Source organism: Acomys minous (assembly GCF_964271855.1).
Source record: "Acomys minous genome assembly, chromosome: 20".
Lineage (NCBI taxonomy): Eukaryota > Metazoa > Chordata > Mammalia > Rodentia > Muridae > Acomys > Acomys minous.
The window spans coordinates 11,118,937-11,142,864 of NC_140502.1; the positions used below are offsets into that span (position 1 = coordinate 11,118,937).

Here is a 23,928-nt window from a genome sequence, read left to right on the forward strand (position 1 = left end):
GGATCTTACCATCTTTTGATAACTTCTTCAATTTCTTTCTTCACAGACTTGAAATTTTATTCATACAGGCATTTCACTTGCTTGGCTAGAGTTATTTTATGTATTTTTGTGGCTATTGTGAAAGGTGTTGTTTCCCTAATTTCTTTCTCAGCTTGTTAGCCTTTTACATAAAGAATGGATACTGGGTTTTAAATTGATTTTGTATCTAGCCACTCTGCTGAAGGTGTTTTTCAGCTAAAAGAGTTCCTTGGTAGAATGTTTGGGATCACTTATGTTTACTCTCGCATTATGTACCAATAGTGATACTTGGAATACTCCATTAATAAATGAGAATACTTTCTTCTTTTGTGGTCTTATTGCTCCAGCTAGGAATTCAAGCACTATTTTCAAGAGATACAGAGAGTAGATAGCCCTTTCTTGTCCCTGATTTCAGTGGAATTGATTTAATTTCTCTCTATTTAGTTTGATGTTGACTATTGGCTTGCTTTATATTGCCTTTGCTATATCTAGGTATTTGCTTGTATTTCTGATCTTTCCAAGATGTGTATGTAAAAAAGAAATATAACTTTAAAATTAAAAACTGAAAAACAAATCTTAGTGAAGATTTTTAAATATATTACTACTTTTAAAAAATGATGCGTTTTGAATTGTGTGCATGTGTGTACATGTATGTGTTTAATTGTGTGTCTTAGAATAGTTTTGTGTACATCTATGAGTTCATATAACCATGGTGTCCAAAAGAAGGCATCAGTTGCATTTTCTATTTGAAGCTATTGTACAGGTGGTTGGAATAATCATTTTCTCAAGACTGGACTGGATATTGAATCAGGTCCTCTACAAGAGAAAGGCAAACTATTAACTAGTAAGTTATCAAACCATCTTTTGTAACTTTTTTATTTGTTACTTAAGACATTACTCTCTATTTTAGGTAATATTCCTTTAACTCACATAATACCATTAGAATATTTTTAAATGCCCCTGTAAGAGGGACATTGTTTCAATTTCATCTGTAAACAACTGTTCACTCTCTGAAATCTCCTTGTATTTTACTCTCACTATTGAACTGTCAAAAAGTCATTCATTCATCTAAGTGTTAAAGAATACTTTGAGTTTATTTTGAAGTTTTTTATATTAGAGCAGAAAAGAACATTTCCACACTGTATACATGCCAAAAAGATAAGTCTCATGAGAAGAAAGGTTTAGCACAAGATTATATGGAAAAGGTAGATAACATTAGTAGATATGATACTGACTAGCATCACCATTAGAAAAAAGTGTGAGAGTCATTCTAAAAACAAATAGATACTGTACTGCAACCTTATATTTGGTGGCTGTGTAGACCCATTATTTGTAAGTTACAGTTCATATAATATGATTTTAGGACTAAGATTTCCTCCTGATCTTTTGGATAGAATTTCTTTCTGGTCTTAACAAAATTATGCAGAACTTAGGAACAAAGATGCATCCAAGCATGCTGGCAGTGGAAGCCAAGATGGAGAAGATCTCCACAGCAACCATGACCATGCCCTTGGTGCTATGATATACAGGGATGAAGCTGACCCAGACACTGCAGAACACAAGCATGCTGAATGTCAGATACTTGGCTTCGTTGAAGGTGTCAGGCAGGTTTCTCACCAGAAAAGCCATTGTGAAGCTTCCCATGGCCAGGCAGGCCAAATATCCCAGGACACAGTAGAATGCAGTAACTGAGCCCTTGTTGCACACAATGATAATATGGCCATGCTCAGAGTGTGCATCAATATCCACAAATGGAGGAGAAGATCCTAGCCAGATTGCACATAGAATTACTTGGAATAGGGAGCAGATGGGAATGATGTAGTTAGGTACCCCTGATATTAGGATATACTTCATCCTTCTTCTGGGGCCTGTGAGATTGAAAGCCAGAACTACAGTGATTGTTTTTGCCAGAACTGTGGAAATAGCGACAGTGAATACAATTCCAAATGTGATCTGCTGCAGGATGCAGGTGGCTGTGTTTGGACGCCCAAGGAAGAGCAAAGAGCAGAGGAAACAGGACATGAGAGATATAAGTAAGAGGTAGCTGAGGGTTTTGTTATTGGCTTTTACAATAGGAGTGTCATGGTGCTTCATGAAGACCCCAAGAACCACAGCAGTGAATGCAGTGAAGAAGAGGGCTATTAAGGCAAGAGCCATACCTAATGGATCTTCATAGCTCAGAAAGACCACAGCTTTGTCTATACAGTGGTTCTGCTCTGGGTTGGCATACTGCTCCTCTGGACACATCACACATTGATCCACATCTGATGGAGAAAGGGGTGTTTTTATTAGTGCTGCTTCAGCAGTTTATTGATCGGACATTAGAGAAGGATGGCAGTATGCACCTTTTCATACTGATTATTTAATTTCATGTCATTTTGCACAGCAATGATTTTATTTGGTCATACTCACTCTCTTTAAAGAAAAAGCAATCATTTTCACATTTATTCAATTTTGTTTATAATGTTGTCTGTAAGTACAGTTTTTTTTTTACATCATTCTTCATGTTTTACTGAAATTACTTAGACTCCTGAGTTCAGGAGAGGTAAATTCATTAATGATGTTGCATCTGAGTGTATTTGAAAATCACTAATTTTTTTCATTGATTGTCTCCTGAGGATGTTGTCTGTTTTATCACTGTTGCCTCTGTGACAGAGGGAGACTCTGTCTTCTATTAGGACAAGACCTGTTGTAAATATTTGAGTTTCAATTCACTAGCCCAAACACATTCACATAAATGGAATGAGCAGGCTATGTGTGTGGTTTGTGTGTGTGTGTGTGTGTGTGTGTGTGTGTGTGTGTGTGTGTGTGTGTGTGAATGTAGAAGTAACAAGAAATCTCATGAATCTGAATTTTCTTGTACTTATAAAGAGGATGTAGTATGTGAGAGTGAGATTTGAATGACATATGAATATAATGTTAATGACTGAAAACTGCAAAAGTATTAAATAACACTATTCTCATTTGCATGTGTATCTATCCATAGAGACCAGGACTCCTGATAACTGTTAATGGGAAGCACCAACATTAACAGTGAAAGTAGAAAACTCTGAACTTCCTGAGCATTAAAACGTTCGTTTTGATTCCATTTTGTTTGGAATCATTCAGCCCATTCCTCCTCCCTTCTTTTAAACTCTATTAGACCCAGACTCTGTGAGTGGACTCAAGGACGTATGCAAAAACAACATGAGCAAGATAACAAAAGGATTCCAATAGTGGTAACCAAGATTGTTTACATTATATTTATTGTACCCCATTCATAAATTGCAAGATTCAGATGGCAACTGTAATATATGTGTGGGAAATTCCACCCAATCATTGGATAATTGCAGAGAGTGATGATGTGCTTCTAGCTATTTCTTTATTTTTATCTAGAAGAATGCATTTATGGATAGATATAATTAGTGAATGTTTTTATATACCTTGGCTAGTTGGCTAAACTGTAAAGGGAATACAAATATTTCTCAGAAAACCAGAGTTCCAATTCCAGTACTTATGTCCGGTGTTTCAAAACTGCATGTAACTCTATCTGCATGTGTTTTGTAGCCTCTCACCTGCATCTGCACTTGTGACATGCATCCACCATCCCCTAAAACATAAACCTTATTAAAGTGATGAAAATAATTTTCTGTAAATTTTGTGATATTTGTTAATAAATATGTAAAAAGCCTCTATTATTACTTGCTTTCATTTAAAACAATTTTATTTTATGTAGTTTATTATAGACAATGTTGTATGTTGGAGTGAAGAGCCATCTTGTAGGAGTTAGTTACCTACTCCTTCTACATGGATCCTGGCCATGAATTCAGTTTTTCAGCCTTAGTGTCAAAAGATTTATATTCTGGGTCATCTCAATTGCCACTAGTGCCTTTGGTACACACCTTTAGTCTCAGAATTCAGGAGGCAGATGAAGGTGGATCATTGTGTATTCGAAGTGAGCCTGGTCTACAAAGTGAGTCCAAGATGGCCTAGGTAATAGAGAAACCCAGTCTCAAAACAACAACTACAACTACAACAACTACAACAAGAACAAAACACACACAAAAAGCAAAAGAAAAAGAACTTTCATTTAATTATATAGGATGACAGGCAAAATATTGAAAAATTGTCCATTGGCTATTTGCATTTAGTCAGCTCTAAATAAACAATCATTTGACTAATACATTCTGTGTAGGTGGGACTAACATTTTAAGATTTTGAACTAAATTCTTTCCATAAAAATTATTCTAAGCTACAATATTATTTCATTATTAATCGGATACTGTATATAAAATATTGATTACAAGAATCCTCATATTTCCTCCATCATGTCTGAAGACACATTCCATGCATACCTAGAATCATATAACCTCAGACATTTAAAAATTGGTCTTTGGATATTACAAAGTATCTTCCCTCTCATTCTTAGATTCTCACAATCAGAAGAGAAATATTTTCCCTCCATATTAAAATAACAGAAAACCTATAATCAGTATGCAACAGTGACATGACAGGATCTAGTTTGTCTGAGGCCCTGTTTTGTTCTGCATGGAATCCTGTACTTATGCAATGTGCACAAATCATGTAGGGACACACATATATATGCTAAGAGAATACATAAATATTTTTAAAATTCTGAGACAAGAATCTAATCTATATAGAGTTTTAAAAGAGATAAATCATTATGAAAGTCTATAAAATGCATGCAAATTAAGGTTTGATTATCAAAATCTTTCTTTGAGAAAATGTGATTTTCTGTCAATTGAAAATGAGTCACAGCATCCATAAACACATGAGGGCTTATTGTTTGCTGTTGTTCAGGAAATTGTTAATATTTGCATTTTACAAAGACCTTATTAGAACAGTTATATGTAATATTTGTTCAGTTTTTTTTGACAACTTGAGTATCTCAAAGTGGGTAGGAGATGATGATAAATGTGAAGGTTTCTATACAGCAGCAACACTCACTTGTCGCATTAGAAATTTCATTTTCTGGGCATGGGCTGCATTCAAAACAACAGGTGGCTGCTCCGTCTTTCCAGAATTTTCTGAATCCAGGACCACAGTCAGCACTACACACAGAGGGCAAGATCTGAGAAAAATTAGACACATGCTGATATCAGATTTTTACCTACTTCTTTCATATATATTATATTAGTTTGTTGAGTTATGAATAACTTTATTCAATAAACATGAACTGATGGAGAACATGTCATTTAGTACATAGTATAGTGTCAGGCACATAAATATATGGAAATAAATTGATGAAAAATTGAGTTGCTTCCCAACTCCTAGAAATATAGGAACAAGAATTTATAGTGTGCTGTATGCAAACACTATAGAGACTTCAGCTGGATTTTTCTAGTTAATGATTGTCAAGTTGACACTAAGCACAGTAAAAATACAGAGAAAAATTACTTGAGAAATTATGTCCATCACTCTAGGCATTGCCTACATTTGTGAGGCATTTCATTCAGTGGTAATTTATGTATGAGTGACCATCCCATTGTGGGAGGTGCTCTTGTTAGGCAGGGATCTATGTGAAATCTAACAGAACAAGACAGTAGCAGAGCTTTTTGAGGGTCTAGATTTAGTTCCAAATGCAGAGGTTCCTGCCTTGTCTTCCCTTGACTGTATTTTCTCTGACCCACATCAACTTTTCCTTATTTTGCTTAGGGTCAGTATTTAAACACAGCAACAGATTAGGAATATAAGACTACAAGGCTCTTGCATCAGGGAAATTTGTCCTAGAATCTCAGATACCAAACATGACTTCCAATAAATTGGCAGTTTAAACTTTGACAAGTGTGTGTAAAGAGAAACAAAGGTGAGTGGGTAAATCCTGGTTTATTATTAGCATAAGTACTGAATTTCTGTGTATTGAGCTGAAGGGTGGAGTATTTCCTGAGGTGAACAGGCTCAATAGGGGCTGAGAAATACAGGGAACTCTTGAATAAAGATTGTTTAATTTAAATTGAAAAAATTTTTTTTGGTTTTTTGAGACAGGATTTCTCTGTGTAGCCTTGACTCTCCTGGATTCATTTGTAGACAAGGCTGGCATGGAACTCACGAAAAGTTTTTCAGTTAAAATAAAATATTGAACTTGAAGATCATTTGTATGACAATGAACATTGAAATTGGGGACTGCATGGAAAATTGATCTGTTTCTGCCTTCCCAGTTTGAATCGTTTGTTCTTTGTTGTGGATAAAAATGTGATTCTATAATTGAATTGAATTATGTGATGGATCAACCCTAATTGATTTATGGATGTTGAGCCATGCTTTCATTCTGGGAGTGAAATCATGTTATGCTAAGACAGTCATCTTTCTCTTTTGCTGCTGTGTTTTTTTAGTACATATTTAGTCAAGAATTATTCCATACATATCCAAATTATAGATTACTTTCCAATATTTTCTATTACACTTCATTACAATGCATATCTCCTTTACTTTAGAACAGCTCTCTTCATGTATGTGAATGAGCTTTGACTTTTCGATGGAGGCAACAAACGTGTCTTTCTCATAAGCAATTCTCATTTCCTTTGTGTTTCAATTAGAAAATGTGACTACTACAATTCAGTCATTTAGAATTATTTGTTTTACTTTCTGCATGTTGTTACTGCAATATTGATTCCTTTCTAACTGATGTTCTTCTTTCTGCCATCCTAGTGTTGTCTTTACATAGCTTTGGAAACCTGTTCATTTTACTTATAATTATGAAAGAATTCTTAAAGTATCATTTGTAGTGTTGTTTCAGCGCATATGAATTTCTGTAATTGTGTTCATTATTGAACCTTGTTCCGTTTCCTTCTATTATGAGATATCAATACACTGTGTATAGTAACTAGCCTTGGATGTTATGTGTCTAATTTTTTGACACACATCATTGTTACTCTCCACCTTTAAAGGCCTCCATGGTAAAATCTGCAATTCTCCATGTGTTGCTATTTTATGAATGGGGCTTCTATTTAGTGGCATTCCAAAGCTTCTTCTTGGTACAAAGCAAATTTGAGTAATATATATCAAGTCTTGGCTTATTTTTGTGGTGGTGTATGCCTTTATTCCTAGCACTAAGGGAGGCAATTGCTGTGATTCTGAGACAAGCCTGATTTACTAAATGAGCCCTGGGTATCAAGGCTGCACAGAGAAACCCTATCTAGAGAAACCAAAAAAAGAAACAAGCAAACAGCAACTAAAACAAAGTTAGATAATTTCTGTTGTGGAGAGTTTAGGTAGTACTTAAATAAATGCTCTCTCTGTATAGCCACAGATCATGTTTTATTTAAGAAATTTAAAGTTAAATTTTACTGAATATAATGTATATACCTTTAGTTTCTCCTTTTTCTCCTATTGTGTCCCTGGTTTGTCAATTTGTTCTGTTCGTCACATGCCCTTTGTATCCTCTGTATTTCATTCTTCTTTATTGTTTATCTTCATCTTTGAGCATTCTAACTCATCTGTCTTGTTTTCAAGTCTTTACATCCTGTCTTCAACTTGAAATATTCTCTTGGTAAGAATACTGATGTTTTTATTTGATTTATTTTGTAGTTTCCTTACATATTTTAGTTTGATTATTTAACATTTTTTGCATCTTCCTTGCATTCTTGTTTCAACTCTTCACTCAGTGCCTTATAGTATCCAAGTTTTCAAGATCTCATTGTATGTTCGCAGAGGTGATTTGTCTTCTTGATTAGTTGGAAACTCTCTTAAAATTATTATTTTTTTCCATTACATAATTTAAAATTTATCTCACGGTTATCTTAGAAGGAGTCAATATAGCATGTTATCTTGCCCAAATCTAATTAAAAATAAACTGATGCCCAAGGAATTAATGATTCAAATACATATATCTCACCAGTGGTACTGATGGAGTTAAAAAATATATATATTAATGTAAGATAAAGGTCAGTTATGAGCACTCAGGCAATTAGGAGTTGTCTTTAATGCCCGGTTACAAAACATTAAATATTGTTTTTTCAAATTTGACATTATTTATTCAAATTACATCCTGAATGTTACTACTCACTTGTATCTTCATCTTCTCATGCTCTTTAACCCACCATTTTAATCTCCCCTAGACCTCTGACAATAGGGGACTTTCTACCCCACTATATGGCCACAGCATACCAGGTCTCATCCTGATACCTTCTTCTCCCTTTCTGTGTGTCCAAGGGCCTCCTACCAAGGAGAAGTGATCAGACATAGGGAAATATAGTTCATATCAGAGGCAGAGTGTGCTGTACACACAACTCTGGAGAATGAGCTGTCTAATCTCTCATTCTTCAATACCATCTCTGCACTCCATCAGATGTCCAGTGGCAAGTGCCAGCATTTGTGCTAATCCACCGCTGAGGAAAGCCTCTCATAGGACATCAATTTTGAGTTGATATCTTATTAGTGAATGTATACCATCCATGAATTTCTAGGTCTCTGTTACCTCACATTGGATGAACATTTTTAGTTCCATACATTTGCATGAAATTTTGAAGATGTCCTTGTTCTGAAAATCTGAGTAGGATTCCAGGGAGCAAATGTACCCTAGTTTCTTTATACATTCTTTGGTTGAGAGGCCTCTAGATTGTTTCCAGATTCTGGTTGTTTTGCAAATAGTTGAGCAAATGTATTTGTTGTATGGTTGAGCATCTCTTTTGTATATTCCCAGGAGTGGTATATCAGGGTCCTTAATTATCAGTATTCTCAATTTTCTAAGAAAGCACCAGATTGATTTCTTTAGTGGATGTACAAGTTTACACTTCCCTCACTAATGGAAGAGTGTTTCCTTTTCCCCAAATTCTTGACAGCATTTATTGTCACATGAGTCTTTTTTTTAATTTTAGCCATGGTGATGGGTGTAAGATGGAGTGACAGATGTGGTTTCATTAATTCTCCCTAATGATGTAGAACGTTGAACAGTTTTCAGTGTGTCTCACTGTTTCATGTGGAAACACAAAAAACCAGAGTACCTAAAAGAATCCTGTACAATGAAAGATCCTCCAGAGGAATCTCCATACCTGATCTCAAGCTGTACTATACAGTAACAGGAATTAAACAGCATAGTCATGGCATAGCAATAGGGTAGTTGATCTATGGAATCAAATCAAAGACTCCAAAAAAACTCCAGACACATATGGAAACTTGATTTTTTAAAAAGAAGCCAAATTTATTCAACGGCAAAAAGAAAGCATCTTCAACGAGTGGTGCTGGTCTCACTGGATGTAGAAAAAATACAGTAGACCCATATTTTTACCATGCACAAAAATCAAGTCCCAGTGCATTAAAGACCTCAACATAAAACAGAGTCACTAAATCTGTTAGAAGAAAAGGCAGGAAAGAGCCTGGAACTCATTTGCACAGGAGACACTTCCTGACAGAACTCCAACAGCTCAGGCCTAAAGGTCAACGACTAACAAATTGGACCTCATGAGGCTGAGAAGTATCTTTAAGGCAACAGACACTGTCATCAGAACAAAGTGATAGCATACAGACTGGGAACATCTTCACCCATCCTACATCCGACAAAGGTCCAATATCCAAAATACATAAAGAGATCAAGAAAATAAACACCATCAAACCAAATAACCCAATTAAGAAATGGGGCTTAGAATTAAACAGTATTCTCAGCAGAGGAATATTGAACGGTTAAAAAACACTTAAAGAAATGCTCAACATCCATAGTCATAAGGAAAATTCAAATCAAAATTACCGTTAGATTCCATTTTACACCCATCTGAGTGGCCAAGTTAAAAATTAAAGTGACATCACAAGCTGGTGAGGATGTGGAGAAAGGGGGACACTCCTTCATTGCTGGTGAGAGTGCAAACTTGTACAACGACTTTGGAAATCAATCTGGTGTTTTTTCAGAAGACTTAGAATAGGCCTACCTCAAGATTCAGCTATTCCACTCTTTGGAAAACACTCACAGTGTGCTCCTCCATAAAACAAGGTCATACTCTCAGCCATGTTCATAGCAGCCTTATTCGTAATAGCCAGCATGTTGAAACAATCTAAATGTCCCTCAGTCAAAGAATGGATAAAGAAACTGTGATACATTTACACTATAAAATAGTACTCAACTTTTAAAAGAAAAGAAATCCTGGTATTTGTGGACAAATGGATGGAACTATAAATGATCATATTGAGTGAGTTAATGCAGACTCAGAAAGACTCACATGGTATATACTCACATATAATTGAACACTATCCCTACAGGGATGTCCCCTGAATATTTTCACTTACTAAGAGATTTGCATAGATGCGGGACCCCCTGTTAGGACTCTAGGTCAGTGAAGTACATGAAAATAGAGAAATAGAATTTTTCAGAGGGTCCTAGAAACCTACAAAAAGAACATCATGATGGGCAGATCTGGACCTAGGAGGTCTTTTCAAGCTACTGCACTAACCAAAGACAATTACAGTAAATATTGAATCCATACTCTGATCTAGCCAAGGGACAGGACGTTATCCACAGTCATATGAAGTGCAGGGACTGAATCTGACATGAACTCTGGTGCCCCATATTTGCCAAATACCCCTTGATGGGAAGGCCCTGTAGCACTCAGAGAAAGAATAGGAAGGCTACGAAGATGAGACCTGATAGACTGTGACCATATGTTAGTGGCAGATTTCCTTTTTTGTAGCAGAGATATGGCATGGGAGTAGGGTGAAAGAGGGCAGAAAGGTGGAGCAGGAAGGAACAAGAAAGAGGGTAAACATTTAGATGTAATCTGAATAAATTAATAATAATAAAAAGAAAAATATTTTCATGACCGGTGGACGTTAGGTTCTATTATTTTGATGTTGTTTGTGGTAGTGTGTTCATCTGATTTTGTTTTGCTAAAGTGAAGTAATCTAATTCCAGTGTTTTTTTGGTTTAGGTAGGCTCTTTGGTTTGGAGTTTTCCTCTTATCATCTTCTATAGGCCTGGATTTTTAAACATTTTTAAAATTAATTTATTCTTGTTATATCTCAATGGTTATCCCATCTCTTGTATCCTCCCATTCTTCCCTCCCTCCCATTTTCCCCTTATTCCCCACCCCTATGATTGTTCCTGAGGGGGATTTCTTCTCCCAGTATATGCTCATAGGGTATCAAGTCTCTTTTGGTAACCTGTTGTCCTTCCTCTGAGTGCCACCTGGTCTCCCCTTTCAGGGCTGAATTTTTTGATAGGTACTGTTTTAATTTAGTTTTTCATGGAATATCTAATTTTCTTCATCTATGGTTAGTGAACTTTTTATTGGGTATAGTAATATAGATTATCATCTCAAGACTATTAGGATTGTAATACCTCTGCCCAGGCCCCTCTGGCTTTCTTGGCTTCTGCTGAAAACTCAAATGTGATTCTGGTATGTTTGGAATTGTAAGTTACTTGGCCATTTTCTTTTGATGCTTTTAATGCTTTTTCTTTGTTCTGTGCATTTTGTGTTTTGGTTATTATGTGGCAACATGACTTTCTTTTATAGTCTACTCTACATGGTGGACTGTAGGTCTCGTATATGCCTATAAGCATCTCTTTGTTCAAATTGCAGAAGTTTTCTTCTATTATTTTGTTGCAAATATTATCCTGGGTTTGGATCCTGGCATCTTCTCTTTCCTCAAATCCTATTATTCTTAGGTCTCATCTTTCAGTGCTCTCCTTGATTCCTTGGAAGTTTTATGTCAGGAAATTTTAAACATTTTCTTTGATGGTTTCATCAAATTATTCCATTGTATCTTCTCCACCTGAGATTCTTACTTCCCTTTCCTGTATTTTGTGGGGCTGCTTCTCTCTACAGGTTCTGTTTTCATTTCTAAAATATCTTTGTAGGTCCTATAACCCACAATTCAGTTTGAGATTGTGTGGCAATGCACAGGGCTGCGTTGAGTGTGTGTGTGTGGCTTTGGAGACCAGGCCAGTGCATTCCTGTGCCTGGGATATTTCTGTGGATTAGCAAGGGGTCTGAGGTCAGATTTTCCTGTGCTCCAAAGCCTGGAATTTGAGTTGACCCTGAAGAACCAGACTCTCGTGCCCTGCAGCTCACTGTTTACTCCCTGACACGGAGTCTGAGATGTAAAGTGTAGATCCAGCTCTTATACAGACATCCAGTCTCTGGGGCCTGGGCACATGCCCACAGGGAAACACTAATGTCTTTGTGGACCCATTTATGTGGCTTGAGGTCAGACCCATCTTTCAGACGGTGTGGACTGCTCTAACCCAGAGTGTTCCAGTTCTTGCTATGAATTTTTCAACCCAGTCCCTTGGTTCAGACAGAGTACATTATCTTTGCTGCCATCTTGGATCCTCTTATAATTATTATTAATTGGTTGTTTAATATGTCATTGAACATTCTTTCAGTTAAGTCTAAAATATTGGAGTTATGTTCGATCTTTCCATATCTTCATATTGATGCTTATTTTTTCTGTATTTTGATATGTACATGGGGGATCAGAGCATTGTTTATATTGTTTGACTTCTGTGTACTCACCCAGTGTTTGCTTATGTAATATTCTACTTAGATGTGGTTATAACAAATATGAGTTTTCATTTCTTACTACAGAATTGATATGTATTTCAGTAGCTACACCTGAAATTCACATGTTTTCCCCTTAGATCATATTTTCTCACCACACTGAAGAGAATAAACATTTATAAAAAAGTGAAAGAAAAATTAATTTGATAAAAACTAAGTTTACAAATCTTAGAAAATCTAACATGGTTCATGAAAGTTTTATATATATACATATATAAACATTTAAACTTTAGAAGCTCAATGTAAAAATAATTAAGCAGTATTACATAGTAAAATGAATGATTTATATATTTTTCCTTACTCCATGCTGAAACAACCTCAATATCTTTGACATTTGTGCCGGAGGCCCAACAGAAATGGAAAAATCACTGTTTTGTAATAAAACTGGAACCAAGAAATTATTGCTCATTTTAGAGCAAGTAATATTGAACAGTAGTAATAGACAATGTTATAGTCCTACTAAAAACCAGAAAGACCTCTGATATGATAAATGTAACTGTATGGAAATAGAATGTTCAAAGGAGGAATAAATATATCACATCAAAAAGCGAAAATAAGAAACATAATATAATAGGACAACTTTTGATTCCATACATGACTATCTATTTTATATCACTAATTTAGAATGTGCACACATGTGAGTGTTTACTGGTGAGTCAGGTAAATCAGTACAATAAATCAAGACTTACCTTTGTACTTCCTGTGGCCCATTCCATCATCTCTGCAGATAAATGGAGCTGTTGACTGTGTGGAAAATATGGGCTGATACTTCCAATCTTCACCTTAATTTCAAGACCTTGTTGCCAATTGGATAAGTAGAAAATGTCATATTCCTCCTGCAGTTGGTTTATATTTACTCTGTCACCAACTGGATTTGTGAAGTGGATATTCCTCAGAATGTCATAAAGCTGAAATAAATATAGCATACTGTAGTGCACAATCCCTTTCTTGAATCCAGACAGTGAAATCTGACTTTATCCCAAAGGCAAATTTAATGAACCTATCCAGGAGCAAAAATTCAATTAAAGCAACTGGATAAATAAAATTAACATCTCTGTGATGATCTGGATACCTAAGACACGGTGGGCTTCTATGAGGCTATGGGAGTGAGTGTAGGTGAGACTCCAAGTAGCAAGGGTCATGGAGACTACACAGGACACTTTGGGGAGGGAGAGGAACACCAAGCAACCCAACAAAACTTCAGCCCAAAATTTACCCTGCCTATGGGAAATGCAAGGATATAGATAGCGGTGAGATTGAGGAGATGTTCAAACAATGCCTGCATCAACAGGAGACCCCACCCCATGGAAGAATGGTGGATGCTGACACTATTAACGACATTCTGCTATTCCTTAACATGGGAGCCTAGCAAAGCTGTTCTCTGAGAACCTACACCCAGAAGTAGATGGAAGCAGATGCTGAGATTCACAGCCAAATACACAGTAAAATGTATGAAGTCTAGATAAAAAGTTGGGAGGAAAGGAAGAAGAATCTGGGAGTAACAGATCTCCACAAGTAGGCCAGAATTTCTAGCTAACCATGGCCCAGAGCACCTTGTGTAGTTTGAAACACACTCTAAGAATCATGCATAGACTGGACCTAGGACCCCTAAACATATAAAGCACCTCAGGCTTCATGTGTGCCCTATAATGAGGATCAATCAGGATGTCTCAGATTAAGACACATTTGCAATCTGTATGATCACTACAACCTGGTAGAGATTCCTCCCCTGGCCACAGGGAAGAGGAAATGCTCAGCCTTGACTCACTTGATGAGATTCGGTGAGTTATTAAGAGGGATCCTCTTTTCTGAGGAGTAGGGTAGTGGGGATGGATGTAAAGTGCAACCAGGAGAATCTGAGAGAAGAGCCGACCATCAGGATATAAGAGAATAGATAAATTAACTAAAATTAAAAATTACCATAATGTCCCTGGGATTTTATAGATTTCAAAATTATACTGCCAAAACCAGAAACATATTTGCAGAACCAAATGAGATATGCAGTATGAACACACATACACACACACTGACACACACATAGACACTAACAGACACACATACACATGTTACTACACATAGAAAGGTTCCTTAATCATACAGAAGATACACACAATACAGGAACACAATTATTTACACACAAATACACACACATGTCGCCAAACTTATACGCATACAAGCACTCCCAGGTAGAGAAACATACAGATGTAGAAGAATAAAAAGCATATTCACACACATAGCCTGACAAGTACTCAGGAGAAAAACAGATAAAAACAACCATGTAGAATGACACAGACAGATAAATTGGTGGTCACATCCAACATATACAGATAGGCAGGAATAAAGCCAGGCATACATAAAGTCACACACACACACACACACACACACACACACACACACACACACACCCAGCAATGCAGATATACCTATATGCAAGCACATTGACCAAAACATAAAAAATACAGACTTATTCACCTCACAACAAGTTCAATGACAAATATACACAAAAAGATATAGACAGGCGCAAACACACATACAGAAAGACATTGCTACATACAAAAATGTATGTTCACATCCACAGATAAATGGGAAGATAGGCAGATAGAATAGAAACATCTATACACAGCAACAGCAACAAATATATGCAAAGAGATGCAAAACAACAGGAAAAACATACAGAGATACAAAGTGATAAGTATAATTTCTCACATATGAACAAACATTTATATATGTAATTGAATTCCAGCACATAGGAAACTATGTAGTTACTTTCACCAACTGAAGTAAGGATCCTCATACTTACAGTGGGTGCTGAATCAGTTTAAAAACCTTGGGAAAACCGTCCATACAAGTATTACAACTTATTTGACAATTAATGAACAAGGGCTTATCCTTATATTATGGAGAGGATTAATTTGCAAACACTGATTATGCTTCCAGTTTTGAACAGGTGTGTGGATATTAAGGTTCTGTGTATCAAAGTCAATAACCACTATAAATAAAATTCCCTACCACACTAGAACCTTTATATATTGCATTTTTACTTGTATTTCTTTTCTTTTTCCCTTAAATAATTCATTCAGATTACATCCCAATTGTTATCCCCTCACTTGGATCTTCCCATTAACCCCTCTCTCTCTCACTTTCACCCTATAAAGCTTTATATTTCATTTTTACTACACTGAGATGACACCTGTGAGAGCCTTATAAAAGTATGTCTTTGATGACACCAAATATTATACAACAGAAGAAACAGTACCTTAAAGCACTGATGATTGTAGTTGTTCCATGTGCTTATTTCTTGTTGAAGTATGTAGTGAAATAACCACTCATGCTTGGCATGGGCAAAGGAATATACAGCATTGTATATGTCATAACTGCTACCACTAAAGGCCATGTCAAAAGTGTGTTCCATTAGCCACTGTAATGTGGCATTGGATGAGCAGTTCTTCATTGTGTTACAGTTAGATGCCAAGTAATCACAGCTAAAGTCCATCCACTCCAGGCTTGCCAGATATTTGTCAGAGTATTTGATAGGATTCAATGTCTGGACAAAATTTTTGAAACCTGAAATGTCTGGATGATGGTGTGTAAAAGTAAGAGTCCCATGAAATGAGTCCAGTGTGTAGTCCCTCTTACTTATAGCATCACCCCACTGAGAGGTTGTGATCCATATTCTCTTTATACCTAGAGATTCCCACCTTCTTACACTCAAAGCTAGTGTATACTCTATGTCACCATAAACGATGACAACATTTGTGGAAGATGTCATGATTTGGTTGTAATACACTTCTGCTCTTGACATGTATAGCTCCATGTTGACTGGGATCATGTTCACAAAGGCAAAGCAGACTGTGTTTATTTCCATCTCTCTCCTCAAATATGAGAGAAATTGTATGCCCTGATCATTGTCTGAGATGACTAGCCCAACCCAGTTCCATCTGAAATAAATTATGAAGGAGACCATGGCCAGGGCCAGAGATATGTCCTTAGGGCCCATCTGATATAGAAAAGGATATTGTTCATGATCACTTAGGACAGGTTGGAAAGGTCCAAATGTAAGCAGAACGACCTAGGACACAGGTAGCAGCATGAGGCAGCATGAATATGTAAGAACTTGTAAACACATTTCTCTTCAGAGATTTCTAGAGAAACCAATTAGCTCTTATGTCTTCCCTCATCTGTATTTCAAAGAAGGACATGTGGGTGGAAGACCTATCATGTCTCTAAATAGTAAGGCCCTTGAACATAGATTGATATGATCATGAGGTCACTCTCCTCCTTAAACTTATCTTAGAATCTCAGAACCATACCAAAAGAGACATAATATCAAAAGTCCCACTCCATAAACTCTCACCTTGTAACTTACGAACAGGTTCATGAATGTCTGTATTGTTGCAGTTGTTTTCCAGCTTGTTCCTGTAAGTAACACTCCACATAGTGGCTTTCTTATACAGTCATAATTAGGTAGAACATCGTTTATGGCCATACGCATATGACTGGTCAATTGTGACTGTGTCTTACAACCAAATCCAATGTAGTCAAGCACAGAGATATTTGGTAAAAGAACAAGGTTCCTGCTGACTTTATCCATGGAAAAAGCCAATGCAAAAGCAAATCGCTGGCTTTTTGGTGTTGTGCTGCAAAAGGGTACAGTGTTTATTATGGGCAGAGATATACAGCTAATCATTTGGGGGTTTTTTTGGCATTTCTCTGTATTTATTAAACAGTACAGAAAGCGTCACATGGAGAAAGAATAAGGGATACTTTACAAAAATACTTAAGAGTTTTACAAGGAATTAATCACTAACTCCAACTAACCCCAATGGCCTCAGATAATAAACATTATTACAAGTATCATCAGCTAATCATTTGTAATGAATACAAGAAATATCCTTTATTCAACAGTATTTCCTCCCACCTCCAAAGACTGAAAGAGCTGTCCTGTGTTGTGGGATTATAATGACATGAGAAGCTGGAAATTACAAAAGCTTTAAACACTCCTGAGAGTGTGTCTCCCACATGTTCTATGTGATATTGACATCTTCCACAGAGACTGTTTTTATGTCTTATTTTGGATGCTGTCTCAGAAGGTAAGGACATGAGCATAGGATTGACGAAAGAGAATTTCTAAAGAAATCTTAAATTTGAAAATTTTGAGCAATATAAAATATATGTGATTGTGAGATGCCTTAGGTTTTAATCATGAAATGGATGAAATTAGCTAAGGCAGTTAAAGGAAGAATTATGAGTGCACAGTTGCCCTTATAATGGGCTAGATTTGGCTCCTGTACTTAAATTTATTTATAATTAGAGGCAATATATTTAACAAATCACCTCATATCCATCTCTATCTCCTGTGTTTTTTCTTCCAGTTTGACTACTAGAGAAATAAAATCCTTTTGTAAATTTTGTTGTTATCCAAATTCTTATATCTAAAAAATAATTGATAAAAATATGTATGCACATGTTTGTGTGGACAATAATTTTTTAGTCCACAATATGATAATAAAATCCACGGCTTTTAAAATTCTGGCTCAAATGTACAGACACACACCTGCTTCTTTTCCTGAGATCAGAGATTAAGGTCACAAACCACCACCCAATTATGATTCATCTATTTTTGTTTACACACACATGTGATGTACTCACACTGTGCATATCCTGGTAACATATTTTTTCTTAGAGAAGACATCCTTAGCTAGATGTGGTGGTACATGCCTTGAAATGCCAGCACTCAGGAAGGCAGATGCAGTCAGATTACTGTTAGATTGGAGACATCATTTTCTATCAAATGAGTCCATAATAACCAAGACATTACAAAAAAAGTCTCAAAAACATTATTTTGCCTAACTTTCTGGTAACACTAACATAACTGTAGCTCTCTACTGAGAACAAGAAACATACAGAACTTCCAGTAGCTTTGTAAATGCCATAATTTATGTTTATAAAATAGAATACAAAGATGTGTGAGAATGTCAGTTTTTAAATAAAAACAATCAACGCATCAATTGGCATAAAACCATAGCATATTGTAGTTTTGTTTATGAGAAAAATAATTCATCTCTCTTCCATGTCAAGTGTTATCTGTCCAATGTACATCAAACATATTACATGATTCTGAATGATTCACTCAGAATTATGTAGTTTCCATTTAAAAATTGTATCTCTGTGGTGTTTTTATTTTTAAAAATAGTCTCTATTAGAATATTCTTTACCTATACAGAACATGTATCATTGAGAATTTCAGGAACAGAAAAAGGAATTCAGATTTGGGACTTGTGCTTTCAATAACTATATCCTACAACAAATGTTGGGAAACATCAATTATTTAAGTTGTATGCGTAGCCTAGTTGTCCAATGTTCTGTTTTTGAAACAACTGGGAAAGTCAGAAAATTTGTATGAATCCTATATTCCTAAAACATTCAGCTATATATAGAAAAATTACTGAAAGAGAAATGAAAGAGGTAATTATGTCTAAAGTCTCAGAAAATAAAGAATTCATACATAAAGGGAGAAGATGTATGGCTGTTAAATAATGGCAAAATTTAGTTAGTAAGTAACTCCTCTGTTCTCAAGTGTTGCCACCTATCACATAATACAACGGCCACTCAGGCAAGCAAAAAAGGGATCTAAAATGTAAACAGTGTGAGTGATAACCTCACTTTTAAAAAAATCCAAACATATTCATTACAGTCCAAGAGTGTGAAGAACTCACCTTGGTTGTATATAAAAGCTAGTCTTTGTACACCTATACAAGTAATTATGGAACAACAGGAACATAGTTCCCAGTAACCTGATCTCTTACTTCCATTCTCAGTGGAGCCTCAGAAACCATAGTGTGACCACACACAAGGAATTGGAGAGAGTGTTTTGTATCTATGTGGAAGCTCTAAAGAGCCACGTGTAGCACAAACACTACTAACACAAACAGAACAAACACTACATGCACAAGGAGATACAGCAGACTGTACAGTCATTTACTGTAATGTACTTAGGATAAAACTTGTTGAAATACATGGGATTGCTTTCAGTCACACATCACTGGCTATGGTATAATGGAAACTATGATTAGGAGGACTATATATGTTGGGTCACTGTGAGAGATGTATTTTTCAGTCAGCCTACTGCTTTCAATGAGGTGCCTAACAGAGATAAAATCAGAAAATTCCTGAAGATTATTATAAGTAGAAAAAAGCAATGTGTCTGTAAAGAAGTAATAGTTCACTCTTGTTATACAGGCGGTGGGAACAGGGCAACAGACTCAAAGTATTGCTATGATCCTCATCAAATACCCCACGAAATATGTGTCAGGATATTTACATGGAAGATATTTAAAAGCACTTACAATTTATTCAGATATTTGTTCCAATGCTCTCTGCCTAGTTTCTCAGGGTCTATTCCAAGGAAGAAGACACAATTTGGCCCCAAGTCCAGTTCTTTATCTTCCTTCAACTTCATTCTCCAATAGCACCGGGGATGAATGAAACTGGCCAGGAGAAGGGGGACGTTCAGTAGCAAGAAATGGAAAATCCAAGCACACATACTTGTCCTGCCTTAAACCTGGGCAATGTGGAATCTGAACTGCCATCCACACATGAAATGAGCACCTATGTTTTTTGACCTGCTTTTATTTCTCTCGTCAAAGAGACTCTAGCTGTATGTCCTTGTTTCATTGTTTTCCACATTGATGCTGATTGCTGGAGGAATTTTTAACACTCTCTTCCCTGGGGTGCAACCGATATCCAGAGTCGAGGAAAAGCATGGGTAGGTAAATAAATATGTGAATAGTTCAGGTAAATGTTCAATGAACTCACATATGTTTTAAAATTTAAAGCCCCTGGGAGAAAATTCTTTTGTTCAAATTTGTTCCTTTGAATGTCCAAACAAAATGATTATGTGAGGAAAATAAAAATGATCTCAGTGTATTCTCTCAGATGATCAACATGGAAACATACAGAAATGGTTAAGGAAGGACTCACAACACTCCAATTTATGGGGACACATTGGGAATTGCATTGTAAAACCCAAGGCAGAGAGAGATTTACACATTTAAAGCAATTGAGACTCGAAAAGCAAGCATATGGGGACCATTCTAAACTTTTTACTGATACAGATTATCCAAACAAAGCTTTTGCTTCCATTGACTTGAAAATCAATAAACAGGTCCAATACAGAAATCTACTTAGTATTGCTATATCCAAAATCATCTATCTTGTTTACAAATTAAAGGTTGATATTTAAAGGTTCAGCAAGATCTAGAGAGAACATCAGATCTGTGTACCTTGTTTTAAATCCTAATAAATAGCAAGCAGTCCTACACCCAACCAATCCTTCTTCATGAGAATGTAAGCCAAATATTTGAGTTTAAATCACTGTCTCCCTCCCAGATTCTCCATTTTCTAATTCAATACTGTGGGCTGAACCATTTCTTCTACTTTTTTTTGATTCCCTAAACTCCATTTTTCATTTTACATGTCATGGCAGTGAAGAAGTATTGTCTTGAGTGTCTCAGAGCAAATAACAATTAGGAAGCAACATTTTATTTAATCTGTCAACTCTTCTGTAATTTTTCTATTCATCTACTGATGAATTTATGCTCATGGGCTTCTTGAAATGCATATGGAGTTCAAGAAAAGCAGGACTCATGCAGAAAATTGTCAGGTTTGTCTGTTGATATAGATTATTTAGCATTCAAGATGAGAAGACAAGGTTTGTTTTTTTTTCTGTGTCTTGTATAGTTAAGAAACATCATTTAACTTATACAAGACCTGTGGTTCTGTGATAAGCTCTCCTGGAGTGCTAGAACACGAATAGAAAGGAAAGTCACCAGAGAAGGCTTTCCTAGACAGACAGAAAAAATCATCTTTAAGCAGGCAAGTGAAATCTCCACTACGTGATGTGGAGCATGGTATCTAGTTTTAGTGTGTAAGACTAATTATTTATTTAAAAATTCTTACAATGTAGTCGGATACCTTACAGTCACTCACACATGTCAGGTACCTAACAAGCATTTATCTGTCTGTCATCCATATCTAGTTTTAATCTTACTACTGATTTCATTCCTCAGTTCAAAATCTTCGTTTTGAATCTATGTCATTTGTTAGTGTGTGTTTGCTCAATTTGTGAAATAACTGTGGTATTTTCTTCTGTATTATTCTAAATAGTGGCCTTTTAAAAGTTTTTTTTTGGAGACATAATTTGTCTATGTGTATCCCTTGATGTCCTTTGTAGACCAGGCTGGCCTCGAAATCACTGAGATCTGCATGGATCTGCCTCCCAATTGCTGGGATTAAAGGCGTGTGCCACCACAACCTGGCTATCACCCATATCCCAATACCTTCAGGCATTTTCAAGCTTAAACTCAGTCCCTACATGGCCTCTGGTTGATATTTCAGTCTCATCAAACCCACTTTGGCACATACCATTTGGCGTTGTTGGTCTTCTTCTGGAGCTAGTGTTCCCTCCAAGGCCTTCTCTCCTTCCACTTTTCCACAAACTGTGTGCTCTGCCACATTTCAATGTATTCTCAACATTCATTTCAATTCATTTTTTTCGTTGAGCCTCTAAAAACACAACTATTGATAATAGTGTCAGAGGTTGGCTCTCTTGCATGGTGTTGATATGAATTACTTGGACATTCCCTCAATTTCTGTTCACTCTGTAACACCTCACATCTTGAAGCCAGGGTAAATTTTGGTTCAAAGTATTTTGGGGTTTGTTTCTGTTCCCCACTCACTACTAAGAATCTAGTCTATACAGAGGTTTTCCTCTTCTGTCAACATGTCCCCTGTTGGTAGGTTGTCTTAGTTTGAGTCACCATGATGTCATTTTCCTCTGACTTGGCATTGAGCGATAAGTGAAGAAGAAATTTCCTAATTTTACTCACCTCCCCTCTGTAATCCTTTGTGTCTTCTGGACTCCAGGTGAAATCCAGAGTGATAGCCATCTCCACAGATATTTATTGGTGATGTCCCTTTAAACCAAATCCCACCTGTCTCTTCTAAATATAATCAGATTTTCTTGAAGAGTTGTTTATTTATTATGTATACAATGTACTCCTTACATGCCTGCCTGCAGACAAGAAGAGGGCACCAGGATCTCATTGCAGATGGTTGTAAGCCACCATGCACTTGGTAGAAATTGACCTCAGGACCTATAGAAGTCCTCTCAGTGCTCTTATAAAGTGTGCCATCTTCTCATCCCCATCTAACCATATTTATATTTCAAATCTGGGTTAAGTAAAGAATTTATACAATGAAATACATTGTTCTTCAAATTGTTGAGTTTTATTCTCTCATTTTTAGATGATGGATGGATGATTAGAATTTGAGGATATGCAAACAAAACTAAGAGATGAAGGTGACTAATGAGAGAGGTGAAAGAGGGTAAGATTACATTCAGTTGTTCATTTAATCATCTTTAGAACAATCATTTGCTTGTGTTTGCTCAACACTTAATAATACAAATATTTTACATTTATTTATTTATTTATTTATTTATTTATGTAGTGTGTATGCATGTTTGCTTCTTCATGGACTTAGTTAAGTAGTCCTCTCTTTGTGCAGTATGAGTCCTGGGATGGAAGTCAGGGAGTTAGGCTTTGCCACCCCTCTAGTGGAATCTGAGTGACAAATACCATGCAGGGCTGATGCTAAGACCCCCGAAAATGCAAGAAGCTCCTGGACTAGGGTTGATTTTCTGCTGGGAGTAAAGCTGCTGTTAAATTTCTTTCATTGTGTTTTGATATATTCTTTATTCTTTAGTTTTAACTACATTTCACTCCCAAAGTAGGAATCTCAGACATAACCATGGTCACTAGGAGATGACCCTGAACTGTCCAAGTCCAGAGTAGTCCTGCTTTACTTCCACTTTTAAAAGAAACATGGCTAGAAATTAATCATTATTTAATAAGTTATGCTATGGTCTACAAAGAAGTGGAGTATTTCAAAAGATTCCAGGTAGTGGTACTCAGATATCAGAAGAGGGAACTAATAGAAAAGGAAAAACAGTCTTGGCACACTGGTGCTGGGCACAAGTTTTGTAAGGGAGAGAACACTGACCCTGGAATAAGGGAACACATACATATTGATATCAAGCCAATAACTTAGAAATGATGACGTCTGTTGCTGTGTGTTCTGTACCTGGTACTGTTTCATTCAACTTTGCAATTCCAAATATGACAACACAATAACTTTGCATTCTGTACCTGAACTGTGTATACTTGAATCTGCTCTGTGGGAAAATGTAACCACACTCTCCTCACTTTTGAAATGTATGTTTAACAGCTTAGACTGCGAGCTGCAAAGTACTCTCAGATGCAAAACTCATCTGTATGTGTGTGTCTGTTTGCCACACCTAACTCTGTTCACCGATGCTTCTAGAACCCCCATTCCCAGGGACCTACCCCTGATTGAGCCTGTCCAC

At 36.3% G+C, this 23,928-nt stretch overlaps 1 protein-coding gene across 1 annotated transcript; it reads right to left on the reverse strand.

The window, feature by feature from the left end:
* Positions 1–1,383: 1,383 nt before the first annotated feature.
* LOC311590913 (vomeronasal type-2 receptor 116-like) lies at positions 1,384–19,962 on the reverse strand (the record flags this gene model as incomplete). The annotated part of the gene is made up of 6 exons (XM_084770206.1): positions 1,384–2,282; positions 4,966–5,089; positions 13,193–13,411; positions 15,760–16,572; positions 16,858–17,140; positions 19,850–19,962. The coding sequence occupies 6 exons, from the start codon at positions 19,960–19,962 to the stop codon at positions 1,384–1,386; spliced, it is 2,451 nt and encodes an 816-aa protein (XP_084626332.1).
* Positions 19,963–23,928: the final 3,966 nt, after the last annotated feature.